This window comes from Diadema antillarum, unplaced genomic scaffold, assembly GCF_040938485.1.
Source record: "Diadema antillarum isolate AM-2024a unplaced genomic scaffold, OU_Dant_1.0 seq00001348_RagTag, whole genome shotgun sequence".
Taxonomy (NCBI): domain Eukaryota; kingdom Metazoa; phylum Echinodermata; class Echinoidea; order Diadematoida; family Diadematidae; genus Diadema; species Diadema antillarum.
In genome coordinates, this window is record NW_027272113.1 from 1,438,140 (window position 1) to 1,456,993 (window position 18,854).

The 18,854-nt window shown below is 37.7% G+C and overlaps 1 protein-coding gene across 1 annotated transcript in view; it reads left to right on the forward strand.

Annotated features, from left to right (window-relative positions):
- The first annotated feature begins 6,245 nt into the window (after window positions 1-6,245).
- LOC139708567 (uncharacterized) overlaps window positions 6,246-18,854 on the forward strand; it is a 55,680-nt gene continuing 43,071 nt past the window's right edge. Inside the window, exon 1 of the mRNA XM_071620510.1 lies at window positions 6,246-6,648. Coding sequence (XP_071476611.1) covers window positions 6,525-6,648 — 124 coding nt within the window. The 5' untranslated portion in view covers window positions 6,246-6,524. The remainder of the gene's footprint in view (window positions 6,649-18,854) is intronic.

An 18,854-nucleotide genomic window follows, 5' to 3' on the forward strand; every position in this document is an offset into this window, starting at 1 on the left:
CCACTTCTAGAATATGCTGCCGTGGTGTGGGACCCATCTACCCAGAAGAATATCATGAAATTGGAAATGGTGCAACGCCGCTATACGCTCGCTTTGCTGTAGGAGATTTTAGCCGCACAAGCAGCGTAACTGACATTTTGAAGCAACTTCAGTGGGCCACTCTTCAGGAGAGAAGGGCTCAGCAGAGAGTGTGCATGGTATACTCCATAATCCACAGGCTGATCGACATTCCGCATGAACACTTCATACCAGCCACTGCCACTGGACCATCCACGAGGGAATCCAAACAAATTTCAAATCCCGTATGCGAGAACCCAAACATATCAGCAGACATTCTTTCCTGACGCAATTAAACTGTGGAACTCTTTACCACCAAGTATAAGTAGAAGCACCCTCTACAGATCTTCAAACAGGGGGTGCTACAGATTAGGCTTCGTTAAGCCTCTTCTGTCTTTTTTTAACTGCACATATAGAATCTGTAGTGATCTTTTTACTCGCACTTTTCATCTGGGCACTTGACAAGCACAAGTACGATAATACGCCAACGGTGGTCTGTACTTTACTGGAAGAAGAAGAAGAAGAAGAAGAAGAAGAAGTCTATGGTTCCAGGATGGAACTTGACGTGATATTGATCTCCAAGAGATATATTGTGACGATAGAGACAATGATAATAATAATAATAATGATAATAATAATGATAATAATGATAATAATGATGATGATGATGATGATAATAATAATAATACCAACAACAATGATAATAATAATAATAATAATAATAATAATAATAATAATAATTATAATAATAATAATAATACATTTATCCCTGTACATGCGACCTTTTCGAGATCACCCATGTGGAATTTGACGGGGTCCTTGCTAGTGAAATCAATGAAGTCTGCAGCAATGATTTTAGTGTAGAGAAGGCATCGTATCACTGACAAAGCCTGCGATACAATTTCGCTTTTTAGCAGCCCCTCAATTTTCATTCCCACCAAGTCCTAAATGAAACAAGATTATATTAATCATGTTACAAGATGTTATCATTTTTTACGTTTGTATTACCTTTAGTATATTGATTGGAAATGAAAATAAAACCCGAATTAATGAAATGAAAATCGGACCACCAGTAATGATACTGTTCTAGCTTGTTTACTTATTCGCTTTTTGCAGATGACACTTGCTTACTTACTTACTTACTTTGTTACCCTTAATAAACTCTGTAAATGATGAAATTGGTAATATATTTGAATGGTTTTGTTGTAATAAACTATTATTGAATACTAGCAAATCTCAATATGTTGTATTTAGATTAAGAGGGAAAAGAATCCAAAATGACATTGTTCCACTTGTTATAGGCGGTAACCAGATTGATCGAAGCCAAAATGTACGATTCCTAGGCGTTATAGTCGATGAATATTTATCGTGGAAAGACCACGTCAGTTAAGTCTGTACTAAAGTTTCTCGTAGTGTTGGTATCATATCCAAGTTACGTCTCTATTTACCAAAAGAAACCTTAATTACTCTGTATAATGCCATAGTTATGCCTCATTTAATGTACTGTAATGTAGCTTGGGGAAATACTTATAAGACTCATATAGATAAGTTGATTGTTCTTCAGAAAAAAGCTGTAAGGTATATTACAAATTCAAACTTTAGAAGTCCAAGTTTGCCATTGTTTATTCAACTTCATATTTTGCCATTTGAAAAATTAGTTATCTTGAGTTGCTTGATTTTTATGTTTAAGACACAAGGTGATCCGAAATCTTTCATGAAGGATGCGTTTGTGTTAAATTCTACCGTTCATGCTTATAATACGCGTAAAAGTAATCTCATTCATCAACCCTTTGCAAGAACTCAAACTGCCCAAAATTCATTTGTATATGTTTGTATTAGAGAATGGAATATTTGCCATTGAGAATTAGGTCAGCCTCATCACTATCCAACTTTAAACGTACATGTCGCATTTATCTTGAGGGAAATTTGTAAAACAAGAATGATCAGGGAAGCTGAATTTAAAAGTATAGTAAAACAGAAAGTATCTTTCTGCAATTTCATGTAAATTATATGTATGTGCATGAAAGTTTTTTTTTTGACACGTGTTTGTGTGATTGAATGTGTGTGTGTGCGCGCGTGTGTGTGTGTGTGCTTGTGTTGCATCTGTCCTATGTAAATATGTTACTATTATACTTCTTGTTAACATGTTTAAAACTTTAGTATGTTTTGCTTTGTTTTATATGTTTATCCGGGACCCCTTTTTTTACAAGCTCTGCTTCTTTTGGGGTCCCAAACCATTCATTATTCTTAATGCTGTATCCTTTGGTAAAATGTCAAATGTTTAATGAATTGGTTAAATAAACTTGAAACTTGAAACTTGAAATCAACATAATTGAAAGAGCTTCTTTCATTTTCACAAGGCTGGGGAACATGGGGATTATGTCGTTGCATCGCACGCATACAAAAGAAAACAAAAACGGAAACGCACCTTGACACAAGAACACACACACGCACACACGCACGCACACACCGACACATTCCCACCGGCACGTGCGCGTGTGTGCGCACCACACACACACACACACAAACACACACACAGGAACAAAAAAAAAAACACCTAACAAACAATAAAAGCGCCCCACAAGTTGATTTCCGGTTAGGCCAGAAATAATAAATCAACAGTATCAGGTTTCGATTGTATAATATAGGCATAATTATTTCAGATTAAAAAACGAAACAAAAAAAAAAATAGTCCACTCTTTTTAATAACTACAAAATAACGGAGCTTGGCAGTATTTGAAATCAATTAGGCCTATTAAGATTCTACTCAGACTTCAAAAGTTAATCATGAAAGCTTTTTTTTTTCCCTGTATGACTTTATTTTCTTTTCGGTTTTTTTTCTCGCTTCTGTTTAGTTCTACACCGGTGAAGTAGGTTTTAACATGATGTCTGCATTGGCACCCCTTCTGAAAAACAAAAGTCATTTAAAGCTGCTCAGTCAGCCTCAGATTGTTTTAAATTAAGTCAAGCAATCATGCATAGTATAATTATGTTTGACGGTTACGATTTAACTCTAATTTATTGCATAGAGTAATTATGATTTTTTTTTTAAATCTTACTTTGTTGGGTTTATAATACAAAACTAAGAAACGCTAATTCTCGAGTGCGCGTTTGAAAAAAAAAATGTCATTCTGATATATAATAATGATTATAATAATGGTAAGATTTAATCCACTTTCATTTTCGAGTCAACGTACAGAAGAGTTTGTTCGCAAAAACCGATAACTCCATAGTTGCCAAATGGAGATATTTGCGATTAAAGGTCAAGGAAAATAAAAAGAATAATCAGAAATTTTTTGCTGCTTTTGACCATAACTTCAAAAATGTACCTGTAGTGACCAAAGTATCATTTAAAAGGTATTTCACGACAGAGACCGTACTTCAAAATCTTCAAAATTTGACTTATCGCTTTTTGCGAACAAACTCTTCGTATTATAAGACCGACGATGTGAGTTTAAAAAATAAAATACACAGACAAACAAAAGCCAGCAAACAAACAAACAAACAAATAAACACGGATTTGAACTACGAAAGAGAGACACGTGTACCCAACAATGTAAAAAAAATAATGATAATTATTGTGTGATAACTCACTTGTCTTGGTTGACATACATGTATGCATGACAATGTAAGTACTACCCAGTCTATTTTCATGTTTTTATGAAACCACAGCGACAACCAATGCTGAGTAAGGTATGAAGTCAAGGAAACAGGAAAAGGTCATCTGTCCCCCGACTCATAATGTGCACGCGCCCTCTATCGTTTTAAATGTGATGGATTTTGTTTTGCGTGAACTCATGAGTGTATTTCTCCCAGTCAATGTCGAAAGGTATGCAAAAACATATGATATGTGAATTTCATTTTGACTTTTATGCTGAGTGCATGGTATATCAGCGAATTCTTCATGATAGGACCCTTCAACACTACATGAAATTGTTTATTGTCATATCATGTAACACAACTAGGGTTATGTGCTAGGCGTTGCTAACGTGCATGTTACTGACTAAAACGATTTTGACATAGCAGACACATTGACACATCCAGTGGCGGATCCAGAGGGTGCGCAAGAGCTAGGCGCACGCCCCCTTTATTACTCATTAAAAACAAAAGAAATAAAAAGAAAAAAAAAATGAAATGAAACCCGGAAGGGGCACCAAAAATAATAGTTACGCCCCCCCCCCCTTTATAAATTCCTGGATCCGCCCCTGCATGGATATCGGTGTTTGTATCATGTGAGATTATATTACTACTAGTATTACATAATGTATGTCTGCGTCTATATGCGAATTTATTCTGAAGCAACATATTAATAGCTTTTTATTCTCAAAGTGAATTGATAACCCTAATAAGAGAGATACTATAACAATACTCTTTTTTTAAATGATAGAATAAGCATGACCTGAAACGAATCTTGATACAGGATTAGAAATGCCCCAGAATTTTAGGATTATGCTATGGAATGCCATCAAGGAATATAGGTTCTATAGCCCGATCCCATTCCGCATTATTTTCTAGTCCTGTACTGAGTTATCATTAGTTTTAGACCTAAATATTATTGTGGTCATAGTGGTAAATCGTTTTCTTTGTATTGTAACAAAAATTAATTATCAGTATGTAGGCCCATCTCACCCGACAATCGTCGGTCTATCTAATAGCTTATATTGTGCAGATTTTTATGACGAGGATAATGAATGCGATGATACCGAATAGGCCCTGCATTTATATGCTATAACACAAGCAGTACTATATTTTGATAAATAGGTCATGAGACTCCACAACAATAAAAGCAATAGGACCTACTCCTACATTTCAATTTTTTTCATACAGCAATCGGACATCAAAATGACCATAATGATATTACATGTAATATCAGATATAGTAAGTGAGTGATTGTTGTAACCTATGTCTATCAATGATATCGCCGTCGGCCTAATCTCCATTATTATTATCATTATTATCATTCACGGTAAATCGTATTTTATATAATATAGAAGAGTTTTATCGCAAAAAGCGCTAACTCCATTGCATTCTTGTTAAGTTGAGGTATTTGTGATTAAAGCTGCTAAAAAAGGAAAAATGATAAGAAAATACAGGATATCATTTACTCATAACTTCTAGAATATTTCCTGTTATGTCACAAGTGAGGTATTGGAAAGGTTTGATTTTGCTCTATCTAATGATGGACTTCTTTAACACGTTTGAAAGTGGCTTTAGCTCATTTTGCAATAAAACTCTTCATATATCATAATAATAATTATTAAGTATATAAACATAAAATTATTTATGCTCAAGCTGGTTGTTATACGTGCTGGTTTTCATATAGGCCCTAAATACTCTAACATAGGGCAGTGAGGCCTTCTGCAATGACTGTAATGCTATTGTTAATAGATAATACAGGCATATAAATATAAATCTATAATATCGCCAGAATAGTGGGCTAGAGAGGAAATTGAAATAAAGAAGAATAATAAATCGAATGCACGAAATGATTATCCCACGCCATGAAGTTAATCTCCCCCTTTTTTTGTTTTGTTTGAGGCAACAAAACGGTACTATATAGGACACCGGACACGCCACATGCCCACGTGTATTATTGATACATCTTTGTAACAAAGAATAGATCGTATATTTCAAGGAGGTTACAACTGAGGAAAAAACAAATGATTCACTTTGGTTAACCGCAGATAACTCGCCAAAAATACTAGTTGAGCCTATACTTATACGCCTGCCTAAATAACCCCTGTCTGCTATTGTATACATCAGGTTGAGGGATAAAAACCACCAACTTTGTTAGATAGCATGACTCGCTCTGCTATTGTATTGTTTAGAAACTTTTTAGCTGAATTCTCGTTGATCTTTAAAAACAAATCTATGCTACTTGTAAACCGAAAGCAACAACGTTTATGCCACGAATCTCTGTATTTTTTTCCCCGCTGAATCTAATTTCGTTGACGTTTTGTTAAAAAACAAAGTGTTCTCATTGTCCGAAATCGAGCAATCAATATCCTAGTGAACTTAGGCCATTAGGCTCATCTTATACATAAAAACAACCTAAGTTCCGCGAAGGTGATTGTTCGCTGTACCACTGTAGCTGCTGCTGCCTATGTGCCCCAGCACAGTGTTCGCATGAGTCACCCAGTGGAGTCACCACGCAAGTGAAAATAGGCATTTCCGTTCAAACCATCGATGAAACCCACGGAATTAGGTTGTTAATAATATCGCGGATCGATCTAGGCTATCGTGCGTACGGTTCGATTCACACACTGTTTGTATGTAGTAGACTCGACTGCCTGGCTTCGCTCAGCTCACACACATTTTCTATGCGGATATCTGAAGTACATGGTGTAAACAACATGGAGCACCGCAACTACATGCATGCAGAGTGAATATTTCCGGGTTGAAAAAGTTTCGATCTTCTGAATAAGAACTGCTCAGATGGATTTCCGATTCATAAGACGAGACATTTTATGAATATGTCTATCAAGGGAATGGAACGTTTTGCTGGATTTGTTGTAATTATCTCGTCCATTTCGATTTGCTGCGCGCGGTCTCTTGTGGAGACGAATGGACGGGGACTCGACTTTCCACAGGGTAAGTTCTCTACCACTTTACTACAGTGTTACCAGTGTCTAGCTGTAATACAGCTCTCGGCCTGGGCCTCGGCCACAACGTGTAACCGGTGACAGGTGTACTATGAAACTGCTGTTACACTCTCTCGGTCCGTTGCCGTTGCGAACATCACCAGCATCACAGCATCACTCAGCATGGACCAGGATTTCTGACTGTGCCTCTCTTCATACTCTTCGATCTTCTTCTTCTTCTTCTTCTTTTCTGTGAGAGTGACCACAAATGGCACAATCAACTTGCTGATCATTCTCTGTCACTTTCGGGGAGGTCTGAGTTATGCGATTCTTCAAAGGGTTCAAGCAAGCAGTTGCAGAAATAATCTAAATCATCATCCATTGATCCAATTCTAAATCAATAACTACAGACAGCAAATTTACATGATATCTGGATCTGGATCAATACGCTGCCGGACCGTGTGGTATAGTGCAGCGGGGAGAGAGGGCGCGAACTAAATTAATCGTAACGAAGGTGGCTTTTTTCTATCTTGCTTCTGAAGACTTCTGGAGATGGGCTGTTGATCACTGTTGCTGGGAGGTGATTCCAAGCGAGGGGGGTGCTCACAAAAAATGAATATTTATATTGCTCTGTGTTACAATGATGAACTTTAAACCCTTTATCGTGGTTTATCACTTGTCTTTCAAGAATATTCTGAGTTTTGTGATCTTTGAACTGTTTAATTTTGATATTTCTTTTAGGTCTTGTTCTGATCAGAAAATTTTCAATGGGTAGACCCGGGACCAACCCCTCGACCGCTTTGAAGAAGGATGATAATTTAAGTACCTGCCTTCTTGATGCTAGGGTGGGTAGGTTTAGCCTCTGCCTCATGCTGGTGATGCAGCCAGGGGTCCTAGATGTGTAGTCTCCTGTGATGAAACGGAGAGCCCTGCGTTGTACCTGTTCAAGGTTGTCGATGTCCTTTTGAAGATGTGGGTCCCACACACATGCTCCATACTCCAAAACCGAGCGTGTTAGGGCAATGTATGCTGTTCGTTTGCATTGCTCTGGACAAAATTGGAGATTGCGACGGAGTAGTCCTAGGACTGCATTTGCTTTCTTGGTGGTACTGTTTATGTGTGGGGTCCATTTCAGATCATCACATAATGTAACTCCTAGATATTTCTCTTGGGGTGTTTGCTTTAGGATGTGACCGTCCATGCTGTAGAAGTGTGACGATTTCTGGTCAATACTCATCACTTGGCACTTTGCAGTGTTAAATCTCATCCCCCATGTACGTGCCCAGTCATGGAGTCTGGACAGGTCATCTTGTAATCTGACATGGTCGCGTTGAGATGTGATTGGCCTGTACAGGACACAGTCGTCTGCGAACAAACGGATCTGGGATTTGACAACATTTGGTAAGTCATTGATGTGACATAGGAAGAGTAGAGGGCCCAATACCGTTCCCTGTGGTACCCCAGAGGAGACTGCTGCTGAGCCGGAGAGTTCCCCTTCTACTACTACCTTCATCTGTCTTTTGGTGAGGAATGATGAGAGCCATTGGTGGATACAGGGCCTTCTATACCATAAAGGCGAAGTTTGTGAAGGAGGAGGGAATGAGGCACGGTGTCAAAGGCTTTCTCAAAATCCAGTATGATGATGTCCATCTGGGTCTTTTTATCGTGGGCCAGCAAGAGATCATGCGCTACAGTGAGGATACATGTAGCCTTGTTGACTACCCGGTATTGATATTATTAGTAGAGGACGTAGTCAATAAACTGACAAGTCCATAAATAATAGTAACAGTAAATTTAATAAGAACAATAACTAGAAAAGCACTCTAGGTAAGTCTGAGAGCGCAGACGTCCGCCAAGCAACTACTTTCCACCGATGATCTTGCTCTTCCATAGACAGGGCTCGACACTAACGGTGGCCCGGTGGCCCGGGGCCACCAAAAATGAAAGTCGGGCCACCAAATTTCAAAAAAAGGCAAATTTGGTGGCCCACCTCGGGCCACCAAAATTTTTTGAAAAGTATGTCAATAAATTCGTAACTTTTTTGCGCCGGAAATTAGCAGTTAAATTTGTTCAAAGGATTGATGAAAAGGACTGAATGAATGCCTGAGAGTGAGTGTTGCAAGTTTGTTGAAGTTTATTTATGAGTAGATATGTCCAACTTCTAATTCTTGCAATCATAAATCTAAAATATTTGACTCATAAAAAAAAAGGATTATAATGTTTTTTATTGTTGTTTTTTTCGGGACACCAAATTTTTCTCTCGGGCCACCCAAAATTTGAAATTTAAGATTTTGGTGGCCCCATCGGGCCACCAAACAAAAAAGTTAGTGTCGAGCCATGCCATAGAGATCAGTGATTTCCAACCATATGTAACAATAGAGCCACACTAGTTTCTATGCATGCTGAAAAATCGCCTGATTCAGATTTCCCAATATCATAGCCTTTGTTATGTCATACATGTAAACCCTCAGCTGCATGGCCCACCTTGCCCTAGTAGAAACTAGAGCACACACTTCAGTGCACGTATGAAAACCTAAAAAAGGCGCAGCTTTATGAACTCCCGATTTCATTGACTCTACGGCCTACCTGCCAAAATATCAAAAATCCTTCCTGAAATCCATAAAAATTTCCGAATCACTACCAAAATTTTAAATCATTTGTTCCTTGTGTCATTCTCAACCTTCCCTGCAAGTTTCATCCAAATCTGTGGACAACTTTTTGAGCTATTTTGAACATGGACAAACTAACTAACAGCTAGAAACAAACCAACAGTACGGTATTGAAAACATCGCCTCCTCCCTTGGCGGAGGAGGTAATACTGGTAATGAAAAATGAGTGCTCTATTCATAAGACACCCTGGGCTAAAAAAAAAAAATCAGCAAACAAAACGTAAGATCAAATGTCAATAATGACTACATGTACAAAAAGTATCTCCTTGCTCAGCTGGTGCTACGACTTTCTAAGGTCAAACCAAAACCATGTATTGCAATAGATCTGGGCATGGGTGCATGGCAAGCATATAGCCTGTACAGTACGTCACATCAATATCACTCAGGTTTCACATTTAACTATAAATTATACACAACCCAGTCGCTGAAAAACGTGACAGGGCTGTCTGTACCAGGATGGTGCACAACAACAAAGCGAACACAAAGCAAACATGCCAATCACGTTGAGTTGTGATAATTGACATCATTTTTGTCACTTCAAACTCCTAACAATTTTCATTAATTTCTCTTCCTGTCTGTGTTTGTGTCGATATTGACATAAATTACAACTTACTGAAAACAAAGATTGTACAGTACATGTATGCAGCGTGTGCAACGGTACATTGTACATGTACATCGGGAGTTCACGTGATCGGAACTGGGCATTTTCACAGTAATGGGGTCCATTTCAAAGGCACTAGGTAATCTTATGTTTCCAATGTGAATAACCCACCAAACACTTTAGCACTGTATAAAGCTCACCTAGGAGAGATAACTTTGTCCAGATTTTGCTCCAAGCAGGCTATCTATAAAGATTTATTAAAAAAAACATTAAAAATAAAATAGTGAACGTATGTAACAGGTGGACAGACATTTGTGTACTAATGCATGACAGTCAAATTAAATACCTTCTTTGGTAAGCTTTTCTTTACTAAAACAACTGATATGGATAAGAAGATACAATATCACCTTCAAAATTTAAATTAACTGTGCACTATAGTACACTTGTAGAAAAAACGAACGTATGTAACATGTGGACAGACGTGGACGTTACATTTTTGTCCGTCCATGTTACATACGTTCAGCCTAAACTCTAGAAATGTACCTTAATGCACAGGTAATTTGATTTCTTTGGATGAAGTTATCTCTTATCATCCATATCAGTTCATTTAGTAAAGAAAGGATCATTTTCCATGGAAGATACTTAATTTGACCGTCATACATTAGTACACCAATGTCTGTCCACCTGTTACATACGTTCACATGAAATTTTCATCTTCAATTTGCAGAAATAAAAAAATATATAAGTAACTCATTTAAAGAAAAAAATATTATTCAGGAATCACTTAAAGCCATTGTATTTCATTTAGAATGTAAAGCACTGTGGATATATGTCCGAAACACCAAATGTAACGTTGGGGGGTCCCATTACCTTGAAAATGCCCAACTGCACTTTAGTGTAGCCCGATCACGTGAACTCCTGATTATTCAAAATGGTTGTCAGTGAAAAACGATGTACAGTTCGCACACGCGGCATATAATATTCATTTTCCGTATAGTTGTAAATTGTGTATGTCAATATCGATAACATAGACATGAAAAGTCCCCTTGTCTAAATAATGAAGATTGCCTTAATTGAGTTTAAGATGACAAAATTGTATCAAAACTCAACTTGATCGGCATGTTTGCTTTGTGTTCGCTTTGTTGGTGTTCCCCATCCTGGTACTAGCCCTGTCGCGTTTTTACAGCGACTGGGCTGTGTAGCTACAAAACGTGTACACTGTACAAGCCAAGAATATGATAGTCCATACTTTTCAGAAAAATTACATTTTACGTAAAGTGTATTTTACATCTCTGAATATTTTCTTCATTATAGTTGTTCATTAGAAGTGCAGGGATGTCACAGATTTTCACAGTCTTCTCATCCAGTGATGGCTGCACTAAAAGTTCAAAAAATTATCTGTATCTATCGAATGGATTGTCAAATTTTCATTAAAAATTAACTGATCAAATGTGTTCTCCTAACCCATTGAGGACAGTTTGATTCTGCTATAAACACGCATTTCCCATTAAGACAACTGCCCGAGTTTTCACTTTGTACTCGGGACTCGTCCTCAACGGGCTAATTGCATTGCTCAGTATTCACTCAGTCCATATGTTTGAGTACAATTAATGTACATCATTCCCCTTTAGATAGGGCAATAGCAGAAGAGGCTTTTTAGTTGAAATGAATTCATGCTTTCGAGGTTCCCGGTTCAAGACACTTGAACCGAATGTCACTTGAATTCTTTGCTCTGAACCTCCACAGACAGGGTCCAGCAAAAAGTCTGTACAATTGTACAGCCAGCTCTTCTATGACTGGGTACCTGGGAATGCTTTGTTAGTAGAGCAATGTACAGCGTAGCAAGAATGCTATCAAACAATAGGCCACTGTAAGGCTCTGTCATCACTGTGAATTTTGTTTGTATAGTCATTTTGATAGTACTATAGTTCAATGTCTAGGAGTGTGTACAGCTGTACATTATCTCTGTGGGCTGGTTGATTTTTTTAAAATTTTTATTGTGTTCAAGCATTTGTATGCTAAATTCGAATTGCTCAAACGAAAAGCTTGTCAGTACAATCATGAAAAGGAAATTAATACATTTGTAGCTAAAAAAAAGAAAAAAAAAAGAGAAAAAGAATTATAAAGAAATAAAAACAAAATGTGGAAGGATGGTTTTATCACTTTTTTTAAAGGCATTTTCATCAATTAGATAAATGCAACCTAGTTTTCAATTTGATGGATAGATGTTGCTTTAAGGCCAAAAGAAGGGCAATTTGAAACACATAATTGAAAACATGATCACCTTTCTGCAAGTGTGTACAATGTAGATAAACTTGTGCAATGCTGTTTTGAAATGTGTTTTTAAACAATATCTGAGCTGTCCAGGTCAACTTCCAGTATTTATATGCACCGCTGGTTACAAAAAAGAATGCACCTTTCTAGTTGACCTCTACTTCCTTTTTACATTGTAGAACAAAGCAAAGCAGCAGTCAACATTTGAATCGCGATTATACATATTGTATGATGGTTATGACTCGGCACCCAAGAATCACATTTTAAATGGTGTTCATTTGCATCTCAAAACGTGTTTCGAAATATGATTCTCTCTCTCTCTCAAGTAAGATTTATAAATGTAGCTGTACAGGACCTTTTATGGGGCAAATTATTTGTTTTTTAATAGAGGGCCCCATTTTCTCTCTCTTTAAAGAACACCAACAGGACCTTTTCTTAATCTACAGATAGCACTGTGATCCCGTGGAGGTACAGTGTACAAGTGTTCATGGTACAGACTTGCAGTACATTTAATTGTCTCAGGATGAAAAAAAAGTAATTAAACAAAAGACTCGTGTTTAAAAGGGCTACAAGTGTACGTGTACAATGTATGTGTGCATTGGTGGTCTTGATGCTACACATACATCCATTATGATTGATATTTTTTCGGTGTTCTTTAAAATGTCCATGTACCACAAAGTATTCAGAATAAAAATTTTTGTTCTTTTTTAGCTCACCTGAGCCGAAGGCTCAAGTGAGCTATTGCGATCGCTCTTCGCCCGTCGTCCGTCGTCCGTCGTCCGTCGTCCGTCGTGTGTTGTCCGATGTATGTAAACTTTTTACATTTTCATCTTCTTCTTGATAACCCCATGACCGATTTTCACCAAACTTGGCAGGTAGCATCCCTAGGGGAATAGGATCTCAATTTGTTCAAATGGGCACCATGGCCCACCTGGGGGCCCCAGGGGGGCCCCAAACACCCTAAAATTAAGGAATCTTTAAAAATCTTCTTCTCTAGAACCAGAAGTGATAGGGCTTTAGTTGATACTATGAGTAAGTACATTGATGACTGTAGTTTCAAGTTTGTTCATGGGGGAATCAGGGGTGCCCCCCTTGGGACCCAGGGGAGGGGTCCTAATGGGGCCTAAATTGTACATTTTCATCTTCACTTTGAGATTGCCATGTCTGATTTTCACCAAACTTGGTAGGTAGCATCCCTAGGGGGATAGTATCTCAATTTGTTCAAATGGGCACCATGGCCCATCTGGGGGGTCCCCAGGGGGCCCAAACCCCCTAGAGTTAAGGAATCTTTAAAAATCTTCTCTAGAACCAGAAGTGGAAGGGCTTAGATAACACTATGGGTATGAGTTAGTACATTGATGACTGTGGTTTCAAGTTTGTTCATGGGGTTGGCGGAATCAGGGGTGCTTGATGATGTAGCTTGATTGTGTAGTTTTACGCGAGGTGTGGAGATGTGTAGCTGGCAGTGGTTGTCATCATGGGCAAGTCCGAGCTATAAATTAGCTTCAAAACAACTTTGTGCTTATCACGTGAGGAGCTGCAGAAAATGTTTGTGATCACACTTTTTTTGTGGTGTTTCAGAAATTTGTTTCTAACCCCGTGATCAAAACAGCTTTGCATTTTAATATGAACTGCCCAAATGAAAGTTGTTCGGAAACCTTAGTGAGTTGATAAATGCACCCCTCGATGCTCAGAAAAGAGCTCTGAGTTCTGAAATTGAGTCTTCTATCTCTGAACTGTACATTTACAATGTTGCATTTGAGCGAAATCCTCTAATTTGAGAAGTACGTTGTGGAACAACAGGATCTCTCAGACTAATAAATTATCACTTTATTCTTTTCTCTACACAATCTAGTTTGTATCCTGTAGTAGTGCCCGATGATGCAATTTGTTCATGCAGTGTATTTTAAGGAGAGCTTCATATTCTTGCTAAATCCAGAATGCTGTGAAACCAACAAATGTACTCTTCAGTCCTACTGTGCTGACAGGGTAAACAATATTTTTGGCAATGACAATGCAGGAAGGAATTATCTAAATATAACATTGGCGCACGACTCATCCATCATCGATGGACAAACATGTGTTTGAGCTGGTGACAGACCACAATATTCCTGGCCATGTCCACAGAAATGACTTGGTGTTTAAGTGTAGAATATTTATTACCAGTCTCTCGGTTAGGGGCTGCAGTCTCTAAAGCAGGCCCCTTTAGAAGAGATTGTGATCATACTATTAAAATAGGGAAAAAAGAGTATACATACATACTAGTACAACATGTAGTATACGTTGACAGAATGAATTTTACACACAACAAAAGTACCATCCTGTATCACAAGCAGAAGTGTACATTTGTATAATAGCAAATTTTGCTCAACATTGCATGCATTGGAACATTGAATCCATAGTGTCTGTGTGGAAAATCTTAAAATTTGTTGTCAAATTGTTTACAGTCTGAAAGGATTTATGTGGGTGTGTTTGATATTTAATTGTCATGATCATTGAGATTATCTTTACCCTGTGGATTACTGAGTCTGTTCATCACATACAATGTAATTGTTCTTTAATACTGTGAATGAATTTAGATATGATGTCCTTTATACACTAGATGAGTTCTTTATTGCCAAAAATATATGACATGAAATTGAATAAATTGTTTTTCTTTCACAATCAGGAAAACAGAATGACATTAATCTGAGAGGATAAGTTTGCTATGAGACCCCCAGGGATGCCAAGTTAAAAAAAAATTTCATGACTCAGCATCTCGGCATGCGAATGTGTGCGTGCGAGGGTGTGGGAGGGTTTCCCCCCCCCCCCCCCCCCCCCCCTGTGGCCTCCCACGGTAGGGAGCTTTCTCAATTTTTAGCTCTTAATAGTGCGATCAGGTGCATACAGTGTACTTAGGTGACTATTTTTTACTTTAATGTTTTGAAAGACAAAAGGGAAATATACCTTCATTTGCAACTATCCCTTTGCTAGTAATCTTTTGAGCTATGCTCATTATTATAGGCCCAAGTTACAGACTTCGCCCGATGCGTGAGAAAAATGGGTGTCATGCGTGAGATCGTGAGACGGACCCTAAATGCTTAAGTCTCACGCAGAATGCGTGAGACTTGGTACAATAGTAGCTCTGGACCCCAAATTTGGAGGAAACAGATAAACGACACCTGTTGGAATGTGGTCCGTTTCAACAGTCTTCCTACTGTAGATCAACAGAAGCTGCCAAATCAGAGAGAGATACCAGTTTTGCTTTGAATCTTCTGAATTATGCACAAGTTTGCATTTTAATACAACAGTGTAGTTTAGCCTATCAGTCACCTGGAGTATTGTATTAACCCTGTAGTTCTTTCACAAGCAGTTTTTAGACAGAGATAGAGAGTTCCGTGTTCAAAAGTATCTGTACATGTACATACAATGTAGCACTGCACTACAGATGTTATTTTAAAATTGAAATCAAGGATTCCCTGAACATATTGAATCAGAAGAGATTAAAAAGTCAGTCACAATACAAGTCAAGAGTCAACCCAATTCATACCACATCATGCAATTCTGCATGTCCCGTTTAAAAGAACTTCATTCAAAGCATGCATTTCATATTAAAACACTTTGGCATGTTAATTGTCACAGTACAAGCACGTACTGTACATTAATGATGGTTCCATTGTTTTGTCCAGGCCATGTGGATGTACAGTAATTAATCCCATTTGGTTTGCCTGGGTGCTTCATGCTTTTTCTAGAGCTCTATACTTTTTATAGACACTCTCTTTGGCCTGTTGCCATCTTCCATACACTACATTCAGACGTTGGACAGACCCCACAATTGCAACTTTCAATTCACTTTCGGAAGGGGTTTCAGACAAGTTTACAGTCCGCTACCGAGCAAAATATGGTCTTGCTACAGATGCATGTTTTGAATGGCATTGCAGACAAGCGTATATAATCTTTATTCATTTTTTATTTTTAGTCTGGTAATCACATTTATGACATGCATGAAACTCACATTTTAATACTATGCAACCTTGTACATTGTAGCTCTACACTGTGCCTACATGTAATGTTGTGAAATTGAGACGAGAGACCCTGGCCTTGTACTGTTTATAAACAACATTAAATTGTTTAATACCAAGGCCCCGTCCTACAGTGTGTTTAGAGTTGCGATTGATTCATAGGTCTTATAGAACATACAGATATTACAGATGCTGTAAAGATAGCATTATGGATTCAAATCAAACGTAAGTCTGGCAATCATTCTCAACTTTGAAGTTGTTGTCAAATCCATTTTATGATATAAAGGGTGCGTTTCATATCACAACTGTTTGTACCAGAATCACAAATAATCTATGTTTACAATGTGATTCATCATACAAATTTAGAATATCCTGAGAATGCGAGGGTCTTTTTTTTTTTTTGTTCCGTTTGTTCAGCTGTCAATTGTTTCTTGTTTTGGAATCAACAATTGGAAATTACCATGTGCACAATGCTTCTTGAGTGTTCATTTACAATATGCTGGGAGTAACCATTTACGAAGGCTTTAAAGTGATAAATGAAACTGCACTTTACTGTAACGCCATTAAATTTCAAATAAAAAATAGAGAAGCACTCTATAGAGAGCAGACCTCTGCCAAGCTCTACTCTAAAATGTAAAAAATGCGCAGCTTGACCTCCTTTCCGTTCATTGACCCTACATGTACCTGGCAAGATAGAAAAATCCTTCATACAGTGTAGATCCATAGAAATTTCTGAATCACTACCAAATTTTAATCATCTGTTCCTTGTGCCATTCTCAGCCTTTCCAATAAGTTTCATCCAAATCCGTTCACAACTTGTAAGAATTATTGTGCACACAGACAAACCAACCAACTAACCAGTAAACAAACAAACCAATGGTAATAAAAACATCACCTCCTCCCTTGACAGTCTAGGTATTCAATCTACACATACAATTACGGTATAGAAAGAAAGCCGTTGACATATAAAATTCAAAGTGAATTTCTGCAGCAGCTGCAGTAAAACTAATATGTTTTGTCTAGTAGAATGTGCACATTGATATCCAACATCAGTGTTGTAATGACTATTCTTGCACACCGTTGATGCTTTTACCTTTCACCACTTTATACAGCATGTACACTATGATGGTGTTTGTATTTTGAAAGAGGAAACGGGACCTTTGCAGAAATTATGTGCGTGTGAACAGACTGCACTGTATCCTGTTAGGTTTGGTCTTGCCCTGATGAAGGTCAAACTGTGTCAACTTTCAGATTCAAGACTTCGCCCCGTTATATGCAAACTGTGTGTATACATGTAGTACGTGAATTGGTTCCCTGCATGTTTTCCTTTGATTGATCTGTGATACTGAAAGACCAATACAAGAATTGCACCTGAGGGGATTTCCCCCAGACACTGGATGACAATGGCGTGGTCCCATGTATTGTGCTCCTATGGGGCAAGACTGTTGAATAGATGCATTGAAGCAATTCACATTGTTTAGTGGCACACTGAGCACGTACAGTGTACATGTATACACTGTACGCTACTGTATGTCCCTGTATCCTCCCAGTCAGTAGGCTTACTGTTGGTCTCACATCAGGAGATGAAATGGAACAGCCCAAGCCCCAAACAAAGAAGATCAATGGCAATAAATTGGGGGGCTGGGGGAGGGGGGCTTTATATACTATAAATACTATACATTATACTATACTATAATACTATATACTATACATTATACTATACTACAATACTATATATACTATACACTTGTACTATTAAAAGTGGAAACTTTCGCGGTGTTGAAATTTTCGCGCATTTCGCGCAACCAGAAACTAGCGCGAAAATAAAAGCCCGCGAATATTTTTGCTTGCCATATGTTCCTGTGCGTGACGTCTTGATTCCGCGGAATTAAAAACATGCAAAACTCTTCTAACCCGGCCAAGCGTGAAAAATTAGTCGCGTGAAAATATCCACTTTATATGGGATGTAAAGCCTTACCAGCTTGATGAAGACAATTGCAGGTGTGGCTGATTAGGATGAGTCCCTACTCTACAAAGTACAATGCATACATCATAAAAGACGCCTGACATAATATAATGTACAGGTATTTAAAAAAAGTAACCAAAAAAAAAAATCTTAAATTCCGAGTGCACCTAGTTAAAGCATTAACTTTGTGCAGGAAAAATAGAAAGTAGAAAATGCATTAATTATCATACATGTATTTGAGTGGTGAAACAAAATTTGTATTAAGTGAATGACCTCTGAGTGGAGTTTGAGCAGAAATAAACACACACACACACACACACACAAATACAAAACAACCTTTGCAAATCATTGGACTAAAGAACAAGTTAGTTTTGATACTTACATACGTATACACAGTATAACATGTATGTATCATAATGTGCATTGTAGAAATTTTAATTAAACACAGAAGACTAATTCTTTCTATACTGACGTTGTGTGTTTCATGGAGTGTTCTGTTAAATTAAATTATTTTATTCTTCACATTGAATATTGGCCTATTGAAGTGAGACCTACAAACTATTTGTAGCACACAGCACATTTTCTTCCAAGATTTAAATGAGAAAGCAATAAAGGGCTCATCTTTATAAAAATTATTGTCACCACATACAAGTACAATGGGAACATACTTTCATACTTTTGTGTGGGAACAGTTTTGAATGCCAC